The sequence below is a fragment of the Acanthochromis polyacanthus genome, chromosome 23 (genome assembly GCF_021347895.1).
Source record: "Acanthochromis polyacanthus isolate Apoly-LR-REF ecotype Palm Island chromosome 23, KAUST_Apoly_ChrSc, whole genome shotgun sequence".
In the NCBI taxonomy this organism is placed as follows: Eukaryota; Metazoa; Chordata; class Actinopteri; family Pomacentridae; genus Acanthochromis; species Acanthochromis polyacanthus.
In genome coordinates, this window is record NC_067135.1 from 421,213 (window position 1) to 436,147 (window position 14,935).

At 43.1% G+C, this 14,935-nt stretch overlaps 1 protein-coding gene across 12 annotated transcripts; it reads left to right on the plus strand.

Annotated features, from left to right (window-relative positions):
* Nucleotides 1-1,620: 1,620 nt before the first annotated feature.
* On the plus strand, nucleotides 1,621-13,257 carry LOC110971377 (7SK snRNA methylphosphate capping enzyme-like). Of its 12 annotated transcripts, XR_007939781.1 has the most exons (10): nucleotides 1,621-1,738; nucleotides 3,088-3,478; nucleotides 9,051-9,304; nucleotides 9,425-9,722; nucleotides 9,802-10,336; nucleotides 10,411-10,623; nucleotides 11,067-11,175; nucleotides 11,207-11,392; nucleotides 11,424-11,454; nucleotides 11,486-12,656. XR_007939781.1 is itself a non-coding variant. In XM_051944007.1 (8 exons), the coding sequence occupies exons 1-8, from the start codon at nucleotides 1,702-1,704 to the stop codon at nucleotides 12,714-12,716; spliced, it is 1,890 nt and encodes a 629-aa protein (XP_051799967.1). In that variant the 5' UTR covers nucleotides 1,623-1,701; the 3' UTR covers nucleotides 12,717-13,257. The 12 variants fall into 12 exon arrangements, 3 of the variants coding, with proteins under 3 accessions (XP_051799967.1, XP_051799968.1, XP_051799969.1); XR_007939776.1 differs by having other exon boundaries at nucleotides 11,207-11,547; nucleotides 11,579-12,656; XR_007939777.1 differs by having other exon boundaries at nucleotides 11,207-11,454.
* Nucleotides 13,258-14,935: the final 1,678 nt, after the last annotated feature.

Sequence of the window (14,935 nt, forward strand, 5' to 3'; positions counted from 1 at the left end):
GCAGAGTCTGGGCTGCATCCTCCAGACTGTCAGTCATTCCAGACGAACTGTCAATCAAGTAACCACGCCCCCTTGCGTCGCAAAACTTAATAAATAAAAGATCAAAATTGATTTATTTTAAGATCGGCCACTTGAACTCTCATTTTGACCATGAAAATTAATGAAAAAAAAAACATTTATATGCAGTCTATGCATCGTACTCTGTTTGGCTCCACCCTTGCCGATGACCACATCCGGTCTCAGAAAATGAAAAATGGGTCTTTTTTCGTTTCTGTCTCTTACCGATTGTAAATATAAATGAAAATCAAAGCATTTTTAAAATTTCGTATATCCCTTTTTGATCATGAAAAGGAAAAACGCCTTGTATTTCTATTTTAATTTTTGTATTTTAAAACGGAAGTCAAATAACCACTCCTTTTTTGTTTTTCAATACCCATTTCAGACCATAGACTGTATATAAAGATGGACGTAGCATCTGGCTCCAAAAATGAAGCCCACCCGGAAGTGTCAAAAACTTGCAATATCACGCCGTCCGCTAGGGTTGGCTCCAAAAAGCTTTTTCTCCATAGACCCCAATTCATTTTTGGAAAAAGTAAAATTTGATAGACTGATGTTCTACAGCTCAGGATTTTTTTCCCGTTAGTTTTCATGGTCAAAATGAGAGATCAGGTGGCCGATCTTAAAATAAATCAATACTGAATTTTAAATAAATTGTTAAAGTTGGTGGAGCCAGGGGGCGTGGCTATACTTGATTGACAGTCCCACTGACTGGTCCTGCCCCTAGTTGCTCTCTGGTCCAGTCTGTTTGACGCTTTTTACGTCACTGGCTCCAAAAAATCCAAAACGGCGACCAGGAAGTAGCAAAATCTGGGCTTCATTTTCTCGGCGTTGAAACCAACGGGTGACGTCACGGTTAGTTTACGCCTGTTTCAGAGCGGGGCTGCACAGTGTGTAGTGGTTAGCACTTTTGCCTTGCAGCAAGAAGATCCCCGGTTCAAATCCCGGCCTGGTCCTGGGATCTTTCTGCATGGAGTTTGCATGTTCTCCCTGTGCATGCGTGGGTTTTCTCCGGGTACTCCGGCTTCCTCCCACAGTCCAAAAACATGCTGAGGTTAATTGGTTACTCTAAATTGTCCGTAGGTGTGCATGTGAGTGTGTGTCTGTATATGTAGCCCTGTGACAGACTGGTGACCTGTCCAGGGTGTCCCCTGCCTTCAACCGAGTCAGCTGGGATAGACTCCAGCACCCCCCATGACCTTAGTGAGCATAAAGCGGTGTATAGAGAATGGATGGATGGATTTTCAAACTTTAAAATGGGTCAATTTGACCTGCAGAATGACACAAGGGTTAAACCCGTGAACACAAACATTCAAATAAAAACTCATCACTTATGTTTATGGACTTAAATTTCGGATAATCCCTAAGTTTTCCTGTCAGGTGACTTTTGCTTGAACTCCTATCAGGTCTGTACAATGAATTCAAATGTCTTCTTATTTGTTCATTTAACCACCTCCACTCTGCATTATGTGACTGACAGAGTTTGTTGGACGAAACCACTAGGAGGCGGCGAGTTTTTCCTGCCAACCTGAATTTAGGGCGAAAAAACCCGCTCCACCATAAGACGAACTCCTGCTCCCTGAGACGCTAGAAGATTCTAAACTTAAACTTCGCTTCGCTAGAACTTTACTTAACTCACGAACGATGTGTTTCAGGACCTGCTGCTGCTGCACATTTGTCGGTAAACCGTTAATTTTTTTTTTACCAGTAAACCGCTTGTTTTCAGCTCTGCTCGTGTTTCCAGTCAGGCACCGCTCAGGACGCCTCTCTCCCCGGGCCATTCTCCCGCCCTCACCCATCACTGACCAATCACAAAACTGCTAGATCCATTGCAGTGTTGTCATTAGTCAAACCTCGAGAGAGGCGGGGGCTCAGCTCTGCATATGATTGGCCCGTTCTGCTGTCAGTCACGTTGGCCCAGGCTGCTGTATAAAAGCGCGGGCTCCGTTGCAGATCACGGTTACGGGGTTGCAGCTAGCAGCTAGCAGCTGAAGTTACGACTGTCGAAGTTATACGCACACGCTGATACGTACAGGCACATGCACGCAGAGCTCAGCGCGGTCTCGTTGCACAGAGCGGTTTTTTCTTGGCTGTGTTTGTGGAGGGATGCGTGTTAGCTAAGTGCTAGCTACTTCCTGCGTGTTAGCTGGACGGAGCTAGCAGTGAAGCTAACTGTTTACCTGTCAGCTTGATTTATTCATGACGAAGCGCCGAGATTGGTGGGGACCGAGGCAGGGGCGGGGCTTAGATCGTTTTTAAGGTAAACACAAAAACACGCACCCTAAACAGTGATTGATGATTGGCAGATGACGCTGGAAATTAGTGTTACTGAAGTTTGTTCTGCTCTAAAGTTTGAGAAATGATCGGATCCAGATGGTTAAATGTTTTCTGATGTTTTAGACAAACCAGATGATTATTCAGAACCAGATGTTGTTCAGGTGTGGTCTGTATTTATAGCAGATACTAGACTAAAACACACCAGAATACATTTATTAATAAAGCACTTTAACTCGTGTTCAGTTTTCATGCTGTGGTAACTAATGTCTCATTTTGAGGAAGTTATTAAGTTTGTGATTTCTCAGTATATATTTATCTGATTCCTGTCACAGTATTCAGAAATTATTATTATTTTCAATAAATAAAACGTTGCATTTAGTTACTATTTTTTGAGGTTTGATAAAAAGATCATTCACAGATTATCATAAACGTGAATAAATGCTGACTGCATTTCCTGCAGAAATGTTTTTTTTAACAGGATATAAAACATGTTTTATCTCTGTGCTTTAAGTAAATTTATTATCTGTATCATTTCTATAAAACCTGAGACTGAAACCAGACTTTATTATTTTTATTTTTCACATTAAGGGATCTGTTTTCAGGTAATTGACTGCTAAAAGAAGTTGATAATTAATTTTCCAGTCAGTTGAGTCATTGATGTTAATACATGTTAATACATTTATTTCTCTGTTGATGAATCTGATTGGCTCTGCCTCCTGTCAGTCAGGCTGACCCCTCCCTCTCCCTCTACAGTGATTGGCTGGTTGATCCCCAGGTGGAAGATGATCAGGATGTCACTGGACAAAGAGACCCTCCTTCCTCTCGAGGCGGCCATCACAGTCAGCCCCGCCTTCTCCTCCACTGTCAGCCTATCAGAGCAGCCGCCACTGACTAAGACCCACCCCTTCATCCGCCCTAAAAACGGCCTCCAGCAGCCTGCAGGTGGCCAGCCCCCCCTCCCCTCTCAGCGAATCGGGAAGAGGCGTTACTCGACGGGCGTCGGCTTCAAGGGCCCGGCAAAGCGCCGTCGCCGTGCCAACAGTGACAGCCAATCAGAGCCCGTTCTGCCAAGTCACTTCCTGTTGGGAGGAAATATCTTCGACCCCCTGAACCTGAACTCTCTGCTGGATGAAGACGTGAACAGGTGAGACTCATCCTGAGCTGCAGGTATCTGTCTGAAGATCAGAACCAGAACTCATAAGGTAGCTAAAGTACTCGCTATAAACATCAGACAACAAGGTAACAGAGTTAGAAAGTAATAAATATTAAATCTAAATAAAGGAATCACCTAAACTTCTCAGCCTCCAGTCAGTGAACTGTCAACAAAATTAACAGAATATGAGCTTAAAATGTGATATTTGATTTAAATCATTTTATTCTATATTTAAATTATCCAGAAATAAAGTATTTGCATCAAAATGCTGTAAAAAGAAAATCTCTGACCTCCTGACAAGACAAATGATTATTATTCATTTAGACACAAAAATTAAAACCTGAAACCAGAAGACTCACATCAGAGGGCTGTGCAGTGATGTCAGTGAGTCTAAGGCTACTTTATGATCAGTTCTGTACGTAGCGGACACAGACTGGACTGAATGATGGTTCTGTTACACCTCTGCAACTAACATGTCAGAAAGAAAACTAGAACACAGAGAAACAAGCAAAGCACTGCAGTAGTATAGAATAGTACTGCCTGTATGTGGGTGTTTACAGGTGACCCTACTGTATGTTTACAATGTAAAACCAGTGCACAGTATGCAGCGATCAATCAGTCCAGTGTGATAGCTTTCATCCATAGGGGGTGCAGTAGAGCCAGCAGATGTGTTCACTGTAACAAGGAAATGTGTCTGTGGCTTTAAACTACTGCTCTGCCATCTGCTTTGCTACCAGAGCTGCTAAATAGAAATTCTAAAGTTCTCCTCAGCTTCTGGAGGAAGTAGAGGCTCTGCTGGTCTTTCCTGGCCAGTGAAGCTGTTGTTGTTGGAGAAGTTCATCCAGGAGAGCGGTGCTCAGGGGAACGGTTCTTCTCCACAGCTATGATGGTGGAGGTCAGAGCGATGGGGCGGTACTCAGGGGAACGGTTCTTCTCCACAGCTATGATGGTGGAGGTCAGAGTGATGGTACTCAGGGGAACGGTTCTTCTCCACAGCTATGATGGTGGAGGTCAGAGTGATGGTACTCAGGGGACCGGTTCTTCTCCACAGCTATGATGGTGGAGGTCAGAGCGATGGGGCGGTACTCAGGGGACCGGTTCTTCTCCACAGCTATGATGGTGGAGGTCAGAGTGATGGTACTCAGGGGAACGGTTCTTCTCCACAACTATGATGGTGGAGGTTTGAAGCATCTGGAGACAATAGCCTGACTCCAGGAGATGTTGGAGATGTCTGAGGACATCTGTAGCTCCTCTGCACCGTCCTTCAGTTCCTGACCACGTCTGAATGTTTCCCTGCTGGTCTCAGGTGAGCCGGTCCTGCTGAACCAGAACCAGGAGGAAGAAGATTCTGGTTTTTAGAACCTGCTGACGATGCTTTGTTTTGGTGGTTTTAACTTAAATGAGGTGTGAAGAATAAAGGGACTTTGACTGAAAAGTGATTTGAAGCTTAAATTAGATCATTTTTTTCTGACAGGACGGTACATGATGCCTTCAGGGACCGTCTGAAGTTAAAAATGTGACGATGGATTCTGTCTGGACAGATACTGATTGATTGATTGATTGATTGATTAATCATTTATTTCAAACCAGCTTCTGACATCACCAAAATCAGACTATTTACATAAGTGATTTGAAAAGGGGATGGATGAAGCAAAGCTTATAAATTCCAACCCCCCACTCACCACCAGACCCCCATACAGGACCACACTCTCCCGCCACACACAACATATAGACGAGACAAAAGACAGACCCATTACACTTCAAACCCACACCACTCCCCCCTTTGAACACTAAACATCACAATTAGGTAGATACACAATACATCCACACAGATCCTTGAGCATCTACTTATGCTAATACATACCAACAACATACAATGTTATACAAACACATTTTGGGAAAAAAAAGAGAGAGAACAGAAAAAGGAATAAATATATTCTAGTTACCAAAGCATTTTCTAGCTGTGGTAATCATGGATCACCCAAACCCAGGCCTAATTGTGAGTGTGCCTCTTATGAATGTAATATGTGTATGTCAAGTGTAGGTGTATCGGCCATAGCCATGCATTCTTAAGTACCTGTGCCTAGCAATGGAGGCATCAGTCTTCCATCCCCTCCTGGTAATTACTCAACACTTGTCTTTTAAATAGTTTTTTGAACTGGACAATATTTTTGCACATTTTTATTTCTTCTGGAAGACTGTTCCATAACAACACCCCTTTCACTGAAATGCACAAGGATTTTAGGGTTGTCCTTACTTTCGGCTGATATAATTGATCCGTTCCCCTCAGTTTATATTTATGATGAGCATCTCTATCTTGAAATAGAGCCTGGATATTACCAGGAAGGGATTTTTGTGATGCCTTGAACATAATCTGTGCAATTTTCAAATCGACCAAGTCATATAATTTGAGATTAGATGAGTTGAGAAAGAGTGGATTGGTGTGATGATCGTATCTGACATTATGAACAACCCTAATAGCTCGTTTTTGCAGAGTGACTAAAGGTAATAAATTTGTTTTATAACAATTCCCCCAAACTTCTAAACCGTAATTCAAATAGGCCATTATAAAAGAATCATACAGGATGGATAATGCATTTGGATTTAGTACTAAGCTACATCTTTTCATCACACCAATACACTTAGCAACCTTCATACGTACATAACTTATGTGAGGCTTCCAACATAATTTTTCATCAATGACTATGCCCAAAAACACATTTTGTTGTACTCTTTCAATAATAGTATCATCAACGGTTATTTGAATTGGTAAATCGTTTTTACGAGTTCCAAATGCCATAAGTTTTGTCTTTTTTAGGTTTAGTGACAATTTGTTCATATTAAACCATTTTTTCAGGTTATGCAGCTCTATAGTTATTTCATTCAAAAGTTTTCCCAAATCTATCCCTGAAAATAACAAATTTGTGTAATCAGCAAAAAGTATAAATTTTATGATTTTAGAGATTTTACAGATGTCATTAATATAAAGCAAAAACAAAGAAGGCCCTAAAATTGATCCTTGCGGAACACCGCACATAATATTTCTGCAAGTAGATTTATGATGATCAACCTGAACAAACTGCTTTCTATTCGACAGATAACTCTGTAACCAATATTGTGGCGTTCCTCTGATACCATAGCTATGCAGTTTCTTCAGTAGAATTCCATGATCGATAGTATCGAAGGCCTTTTGCAAATCAATAAAAATTCCTATAATAAATTTCTTTTTCTCAATACAATTTGTTATTTCTTCTACCAAGTCAATAAGAGCCAGCGATGTTGATCGATTTTGCCTGAAACCATATTGATTATTAGATAGTAAGTTATTTTTTCAATGAAATTGAGTAGTCGTAAATTAAATAATTTTTCTAAGATTTTAGAAAATTGTGGTAGGAGGGAAACTGGACGGTAGTTTGTAAAGGAATGTTTTTCTCCAGATTTAAATAAAGGAATCACTTTAGCTATTTTCATTTCAGATGAGAATTTACCCCTCTGAAAAGACAAGTTGCAAATATATGTAAGTGGTTTTGTAATTGCCTCTCCTACATATTTGACGGTCCTCATATCTATGCCATTATAATCTTGTGATGTTTTGTTACTACAAGCTTTGATAATCTTCAACAACTCATTCTCATCCGTGGGAGTAAGAAACATGGGTTTGGGATTAGTCTCTATAAAATTCTCAAGTGGCTCATTTACCATTTCAATTTTCTCGGCTAATTCTGGGCCAATATTCACAAAAAATTGGTTAAGTCTATCCACAATTTCTTTCTTGTCACTGATTACCTTACTGTTATCAATGAAATACTCTGGATAACCTGAGCTGTTAGAACTGCCTCCCATAACAGTATTCAACACCTTCCACATACCCTGAATATTATTTTTCTTGCTGTTGAGTAATTTAGTAAAATAGTCTTTTTTACTATCTCTTAGAATATTAGTTAATTTATTCTTGTATTTTTTATATTTTTGTTCAGTTTCTGTGGTCTTATACTTAAGAAATTGTTTATATAAATAATTTTTCTTTTTACAAGTGCTTGCTAATCCTTTTGTAATCCATGGTGTAGTGAGGTCATTTTTCCCCCAACGTTTTCTCACTGGACAATGCTTGTCATAAAGCGAAATGAATATATTCATAAACGAATTATAGACTACATCAACATCTAATTCTTCACATATAGCCTCCCAGTCATGAGAAAGTAAATCCCTTTTTAAATCTTTTAGTGCCCGCTCAGATTTCAGCCTGCAGCAAGTAAAGGTAGGATTTTGTTTGACTATTTTACAGTTCACATTGTACACCATAAAGACAGGGAGATGATCACTAGTATCATTTATTAGTATACCACTAACCATATTACCATCTAAAATATTAGTAAATATGTTGTCGATTAAAGTTGCACTATGATTTGTTATTCTAGTTGGTCTTGTGATTAATGGATACAAATTAATACTGTACACTGCATCAGTAAAATCCTCGGTAGCTTTATGTTTCTTTGTATTCAGTAAATCTATATTATAGTCGCCACACAGTATAATGTCTTTTTTTGTTTTTCCAACAAATAATCTCTCCACCCACTCTCTGAATATATTAATGTCTGATCCTGGAGTTCTGTATTTACAACTTACTAGTATAGTCTTCCTTGCTTGCAACACAATTTCCACAGTTATGCATTCGAACAAATCTTCCACCGCTAGCGTCATATCTTCTAGGATTTTACAACTAATATTTTTATCAATATATAAAGCCACACCCCCTCCTGTCTTCTCTTGTCTGTTTTTATAAAACGTTTCATAGCCATTCATTTTAAAGTCAAAGCCTCTCTTTTCATTTACCCATGTCTCTGAGACTGCTATTATATTAAAGGGTAATTTAAATTGAGACAAATAATCTTTAATATTTTCAAAATTACGATATAAACTTCTGCTATTAAAATGCAAAAGTGAAATCTTATTATCAAATACAAACGTAGTATTAAATGATGTATTTGTATAGTATGCACAATTATTTTTCATATTTTGAAAAGTATTACAGTCTGGATCAATATTGTTCATCCTATGAGCTTTATAATCAGAATACTCAGGAACATCTAAATCCATGTCCAAATCCTCAGATGAGGATGAATTGTCACTGTCATAATTGTGCATAACTTTGTCTCAGAAACATGACACTGGGTGGAAAGTGTATGATCAAAGTGAAAGGGCCACAGACAGACAAACAAATGGACTGACAAACAAACAAGCAACAGACAAAAACACAAGACAGAACAAATGACTGCACACGAAACCACAAATAAACATAAACATTCACACTCCTTACGCACGCGCACACACACACACGGCAGGAAAACAATTGGTCACTAGGGCAATCATAAAAAAAGGAGGATGCCTGCAGGCACTGACTATTCTGATGTATGGTGTCAGTTCTTCTCTGCATCTTCTGGTTTCAGAGGGTTAAACGTGTTAAAAACAGAACAGGATGGGGGTTCTTAATAAACTGGACATGTTGAACTAAAACTAACTGAACTCAGAATAAACTCACATTCTGGCTCCTCCCACTTCTCAGAGCGACCAATCAGGAGACTCCAAAGTGCTCGCCCCTGCCTTTGCGGGGCGGAGACCCTGTAGAGATCCTGGTTCCCTGTGACATCACCGATCCCCTGAACCTGAAGGGAGGTGGGGAGGAAAGGGAGGGAGCGGGGGGAGTTCTGCTGTCCCCCCTGAAGTCCAGGAAGAGGCACCGGAACCGACACCATCGAGTCCCAGCAGACCGGGACGTGGTACCGGCCCGACTGTTCCCCCCCACAGCTGGACTCACAGGTGAGGCTGGAACACCTGGATCCACTAACATGATGTCTAATGTCCTGTAGTTCTATAAACCAGTTATGAAGCATCAGTAACATCTAAATAAACACTAACATGGTGTCTAATGTCCTGTAGTTCCCCTGTTGGCCAGAGATGGCAGTGTTCCTGCGTCTCCTCTCCCCTGTGAACTCAACACGGCCATCACTTGCAGAGATGATGTAGCCACACCCCCTATCCTACCCAGAAGGCACACCCATCCTCCACCTTGCCTCGCCCACAAGCCTGGGAACCAGGGTGACAGTCGTCATCGGAGACGGCGGCGCACCACCTCAGTGAGGTCATCAGATGGCACTGCAGGCGCTGTCACCATGGCAGCCACGGCTCAGCCAACCAAATTCCAGACACCGCTGGTAGGAGGGGCTAAAGCTGGCAGGTGAGCGCTGTACCTGACTGTGTTAGAATGCTGTGATCTGGTTGGACGGCCCGGTCACATGAGCTCTGTTTCCCTGCAGGTGTGGACCACAGCCCCGCTCTGCTCGGCCACCAGAAAGGATCAAAGACAAACAGCGCTACCAGCATGGCAGCCATAGCCGTTACTATGGTTACCACGGCTTCTATGGCGACAGGTTGGAGGGGCGAGTTGGGGAGGAGAAGGACCCTCGGATAGGACTCCTGGAAGCTGATTGGTTCAGAGACAAGACGGTGTTGGACGTGGGCTGCGGGGCGGGTCACATGACCCTGACCATAGCTCGGATGTTCAACCCCGCCCACATCCTGGGGGTGGAGCTCGACCAGCGGCTGGTTAAAGCCGCCAAGCAGAACATCCGGCACTTCATGTCACATGACATGGTGGTGGAGGAGAGGAAGAGGGCAAAGGTAGCGCTGCCTCCTGATCTGCAGGGAGGGAGGGAACAGGAAGTGATGCGGGAGGCCTTCCTGTCCCTCCCCCTGTCATTCAGGGTGAGTCGGGGTCCTCTCTGTGCTCCTCCTCTCCTGCCTCCACGCTCCTCCTCCTCCAGGTTTCCAGACAACGTCACCTTCATCCAGGTGAGTCATCCAGCCGTCTCCATGGTAAGCCCCTGCTCTGTATCCCCTCATCCCCGCTGTGGCTCCTCCCACAGGGCGACTACGTGTCTGAGCTGGAGCCGTGGCCTGGGCGGGGTCGCTATGATGTCATTATGTGTCTGAGTGTGACCAAGTGGGTGCAGCTGCAATCAGGTGACGGGGGCGTGGTCAGACTGTTTAGACGGGCCTATCAGAGCTTGTCGTCGGGCGGATTATTCATCCTGGAGCCGCAGGCATGGAGCAGCTACTACCGCAGCAAGAGGGCCTCGGTAACGTTCAGATATTATTATATTATTATGCAGGAGAATAAACTACAGGAGAACCTTTATATAGGAGAATAAACTACAGGAGAACCTTTATATAGGAGAATAAACTACAGGAGAACCTTTATATAGAAGAATAAACTACAGGAGAACCTTTATATAGGAGAATAAACTACAGGAGAACATTTACAGTATATAGGAGAATAAACTACAGGACAACCTTTTATATAGGAGAATAAACTACAGGAGAACCTTTATATAGGAGAATAAACTACAGGAGAACCTTTACATAGGAGAATAAACTACAGGAGAACCTTTACATAGAAGAATAAACTACAGGAGAACTTTTATATCGGTGGATAAACTACAGGAAAACCCTGATTTTATGTATACTTAGGTTGTCAGTATATTTCTGTGTCCGTTCTAAATGTGTGTTACGTTCTTTTTAGGACACAACGTTTCGTCACTTCAGGAGTTTGAGGCTCAGACCTGAACAGTTCACCTCCTTCCTGACCGACAGCGTGGGCTTCAGCTCCTACAGAATGCTCAAACACACAGGTAGACAGGAAGTAGACCACCCCGTGTACAGGTAGACAGGAAGTAGACCACCCCGTGTACAGGTAGACAGGAAGTAGACTACCCCGTGTACAGGTAGACAGGAAGTAGACCACCCCATGTACAGGTAGACAGGAAGTAGACCACCCCATGTACAGGTAGACAGGACGTAGGCTACCCCATGTACAGGTAGACAGGAAGTAGACCACCCCATGTACAGGTAGACAGGACGTAGACTACCCCATGTACAGGTAGACAGGAAGTAGACCACCCCATGTACAGGTCGACAGGACGTAGACTACCCCATGTACAGGTAGACAGGAAGTAGACCACCCCATGTAAAAGGAGACAGGACGTAGGCCATCCCATGTACAGGTAGACAGGAAGTAAACCACCCCATGTACAGGTAGACAGGACGTGGACCGCCCCATGTACAGGTAGACAGGACGTAGACTACCCCATGTTTACTGTCTGGACTTCATAGTGTGTTAAACCTGAAATAGAACCAGCCTGGATAGAAGACCACCTCTAATGCAGTCTGCGCGAATGGGCACAATTTATTACTGGATCGTGGACCAGTAAACAGTAATTTTTTACTCGACTGAAACAGTTTTTACTGGACCGAATATTTTATGCATACCATACCATGGATTATGGTATTACATACCATAATCCATGAAATAACCTACCATACTCTCATAGCAACAGCCAAATCTTGCTCAGAATCCACCCTCTCTCATTGTACACCTGGTAAATTACCATCTACATGCACTGTCACCGTCACTACACCCTCCCACACCATGCTACCATACCACCATCCACTTTTACCATTGAATTACTCACCATACACGTCCAATTTGACCAGAAAAACAGCTCTCAGCTTTGTTTTGGCGCTACTTTCACACGCTCCTGCAGAAACTTGAATTTGTACTCAGGGATGGGAATTTTCCGCGGATCCGCGGATTTCCTTTCAAGTTTGAACACTTTATTGTCGCTGATACTCCCGCGAGATGGTAACGACGTTAACTATAGCTTGCTAACGACGTTAACAAGCTGTCGTTCGATTGTAAACGGCCCAGAAGTCGCTGCGCCGCCGCCGCACACATCACATCACCCACCCACCCCCGTCAACGACTTTCCGCTGGAATCAGAACTTGCTGATCCCATCCCTGTGTACTTGTAACTGGAAATCACTCTGTGCGCGCCGGGAATCATGACGTGATCATGTGACATAACGTCATCATACAAAATTGCTGTCCCCCGATGTTGCATTATCCCTTGGTGATTCTCGGCAACTTTAGGGTGATTTACAGGAAAAAAAATACACCAGACATGAGACCGGTAATGTAGTAAGTTTTACCGGACTTTTGGTACACAAATCGGATTTGACCGATGGTCCGACGTCATTGGCGCACACTGCTAATGTAAGACCACCTCGACTATAAGACCACCAAGCTGAATTTATGTGTTTTTGTCCCTGAACTGTTTCAGGTAACCAGCGGCCGATCTACCTGTTCCACAAAGGCCCCACCCAGAGGAAGTGAGGTCACTACAGGATTACAGTGGACACGCCGCCCTGTCAGGCAGCAGAGTCATATTGCCCAGGTGACGGTGAGGAGGGAGCTGATTGGTGGATGAACAGACTCTTTGATGATGTCACTCCAGAGGATGACAGACTGGATCTGATTGGACAGCAGGGCTCCTCCTGTGGACCTGATTGGCTGACACAGCTCCGTAACGCCAAAGCAAAGGATTGTGGGTGTTTGTATTCCCGCTGCTTGTGGCCAATGAAATGCAGTCCCAGTGGGTGATGTAATCAATTGATCAGACTGAACCGAGCATCAGTGTGTCTCCAGCAGCGTTTCTATTGGCCGATGGGTCACATGACTGATGGACATCAAGCAGAAGCAGGATACCCTCGTTAGGACCTGTCAGTCATTAAGCCAATCATTGATGGCCAGAGACACCATGTGACTGCGCTCTGATTGGCTGCTGGCTGGGCGTCTGTTGTCTTTTCTAGATATTGTTTCATTCTTTCTGTTTGTTTGTTTTTCAGAATAAAGAGAATTTGTGTGTGCTTCACCAGTTGGTTTGTCAGGTTTTGTTTTTTCTCTTTTCTAAAGGAAACAGCAGAAATGTTTGAAGCTCTGAGCTGATAAATGAAAATATTCATGGATGAACATGAATGATTCTCAGAGCTGATTATCTGAAGGTAATGATGGTTTAGAAACACCACAGAAGAAGAAGATGTGTTCACACTTGAACCAGAAGCTCAGATTAAGGAGATGTTCAACCTGGAGACAAACAGTCTGATGGACATTAGCATCTTTTACATTTACAGACCAGGGGCCTCATTTATAAAGCTTGCGTACGCACACAACGGGTACGCAAAGGTTGTGATTTATAAAAACAAATTTGGCATGAGAATGTGCGCACTGGTGCATCAACCTTGATTCTTGATGCTTGCGTATGCACAAAACAGCTAGAAAGTGGCGTAAATCACAACCTTTGCGTAGAAAGTGGCGTACGCTGTGTACGTTGTGATTTCTAAAACAAACTTGGCGTGAGAATGTGCACACCGGTGCACCAACTTTGATTCTTGCTTAAGCACATTTTGGAGACAGAGGGAACGGCAGTGCCGGAGGGTGAAGTGGTGAATTGAAACCAGACTGATCTCAAACCTTTATTGTTATCACATATTAGACTTGTAGAGCCGGATAATCATAAACCCTCATTGTTGTAGATGTTCATATAGTGCGTCATTCGGCCTACGACTGTATTTGCAGAACTATGTTCATATATCAAACTTCCATCTTCAAATGATATAGAGCGGTGAGTGGCACTGATTGATTACTGATTTGGAAAAGTCATGCGACAATCAGTCCAATCACTGATGAAGCGGATAAATAGCGGGTGACAGCCGTGCGTAATGTGGCACAATGGATGCGCTGGCATTTGGAGAGAGATTTTAGGGATAACGGGGATTTGTCCATGATGATGACTGGCTAATAAGCCGATTCAGATTCCCTAGAGCAGTACTCTTGGATCTATGTGCTGAACTGGGCCGTCTTAGACAGACCCCCCCCGCCCAAACCATCCCGGTACAGACACAGGAGCTGATGACTCGGGGGTTTCTGTTGACACCGACTCCTTCCAGCGTTAAGTGGCCGACAGGTCTGTGCTTTATATGAAGAATATATGAGGTTACATTTGTTGTCTAAATCCTATCTGGGTCTGATATACAGTTAAATGATGTCCTTTAGGTCCGGATATCACAACCATCCCTCAGCGCAATAATGCCAGCTGTTTGGATGACATTATAAACATGACCAGTCAATACATCAGGTTTCCTTACACTGTGGGTGAACAGCCCAACATTAAACGGCAATTTGCAGCGATGTCCGGTTTCCCAAATGTAATCGGCGTAACTGACTGCACTCATGTTGCTGTAAGGGCTCCGAGTGAAAATGAATTTGTCTGTGAACCGAAAAAATGTACATTCAATCAGTGTACAAATTATTTGTACATCGGACATGATCATAACAAATTTAGTGGCAGGGTGGCCTGGATCAACACATGATTCATTCATCCTGACGCACAGCAGTGAACAGACTGCAGGGGGCGCTGCGTGAAATGCCGTGGATCAGCAGCTTATTTATATACAGATACATTCATGAGTTACTTTGCATTGACCATTCATGGTAAAATGTGGGTGTGTTGTGGGGGGGATGTGAGGTGGATCCACCTGTGCAATCTTCCAGCT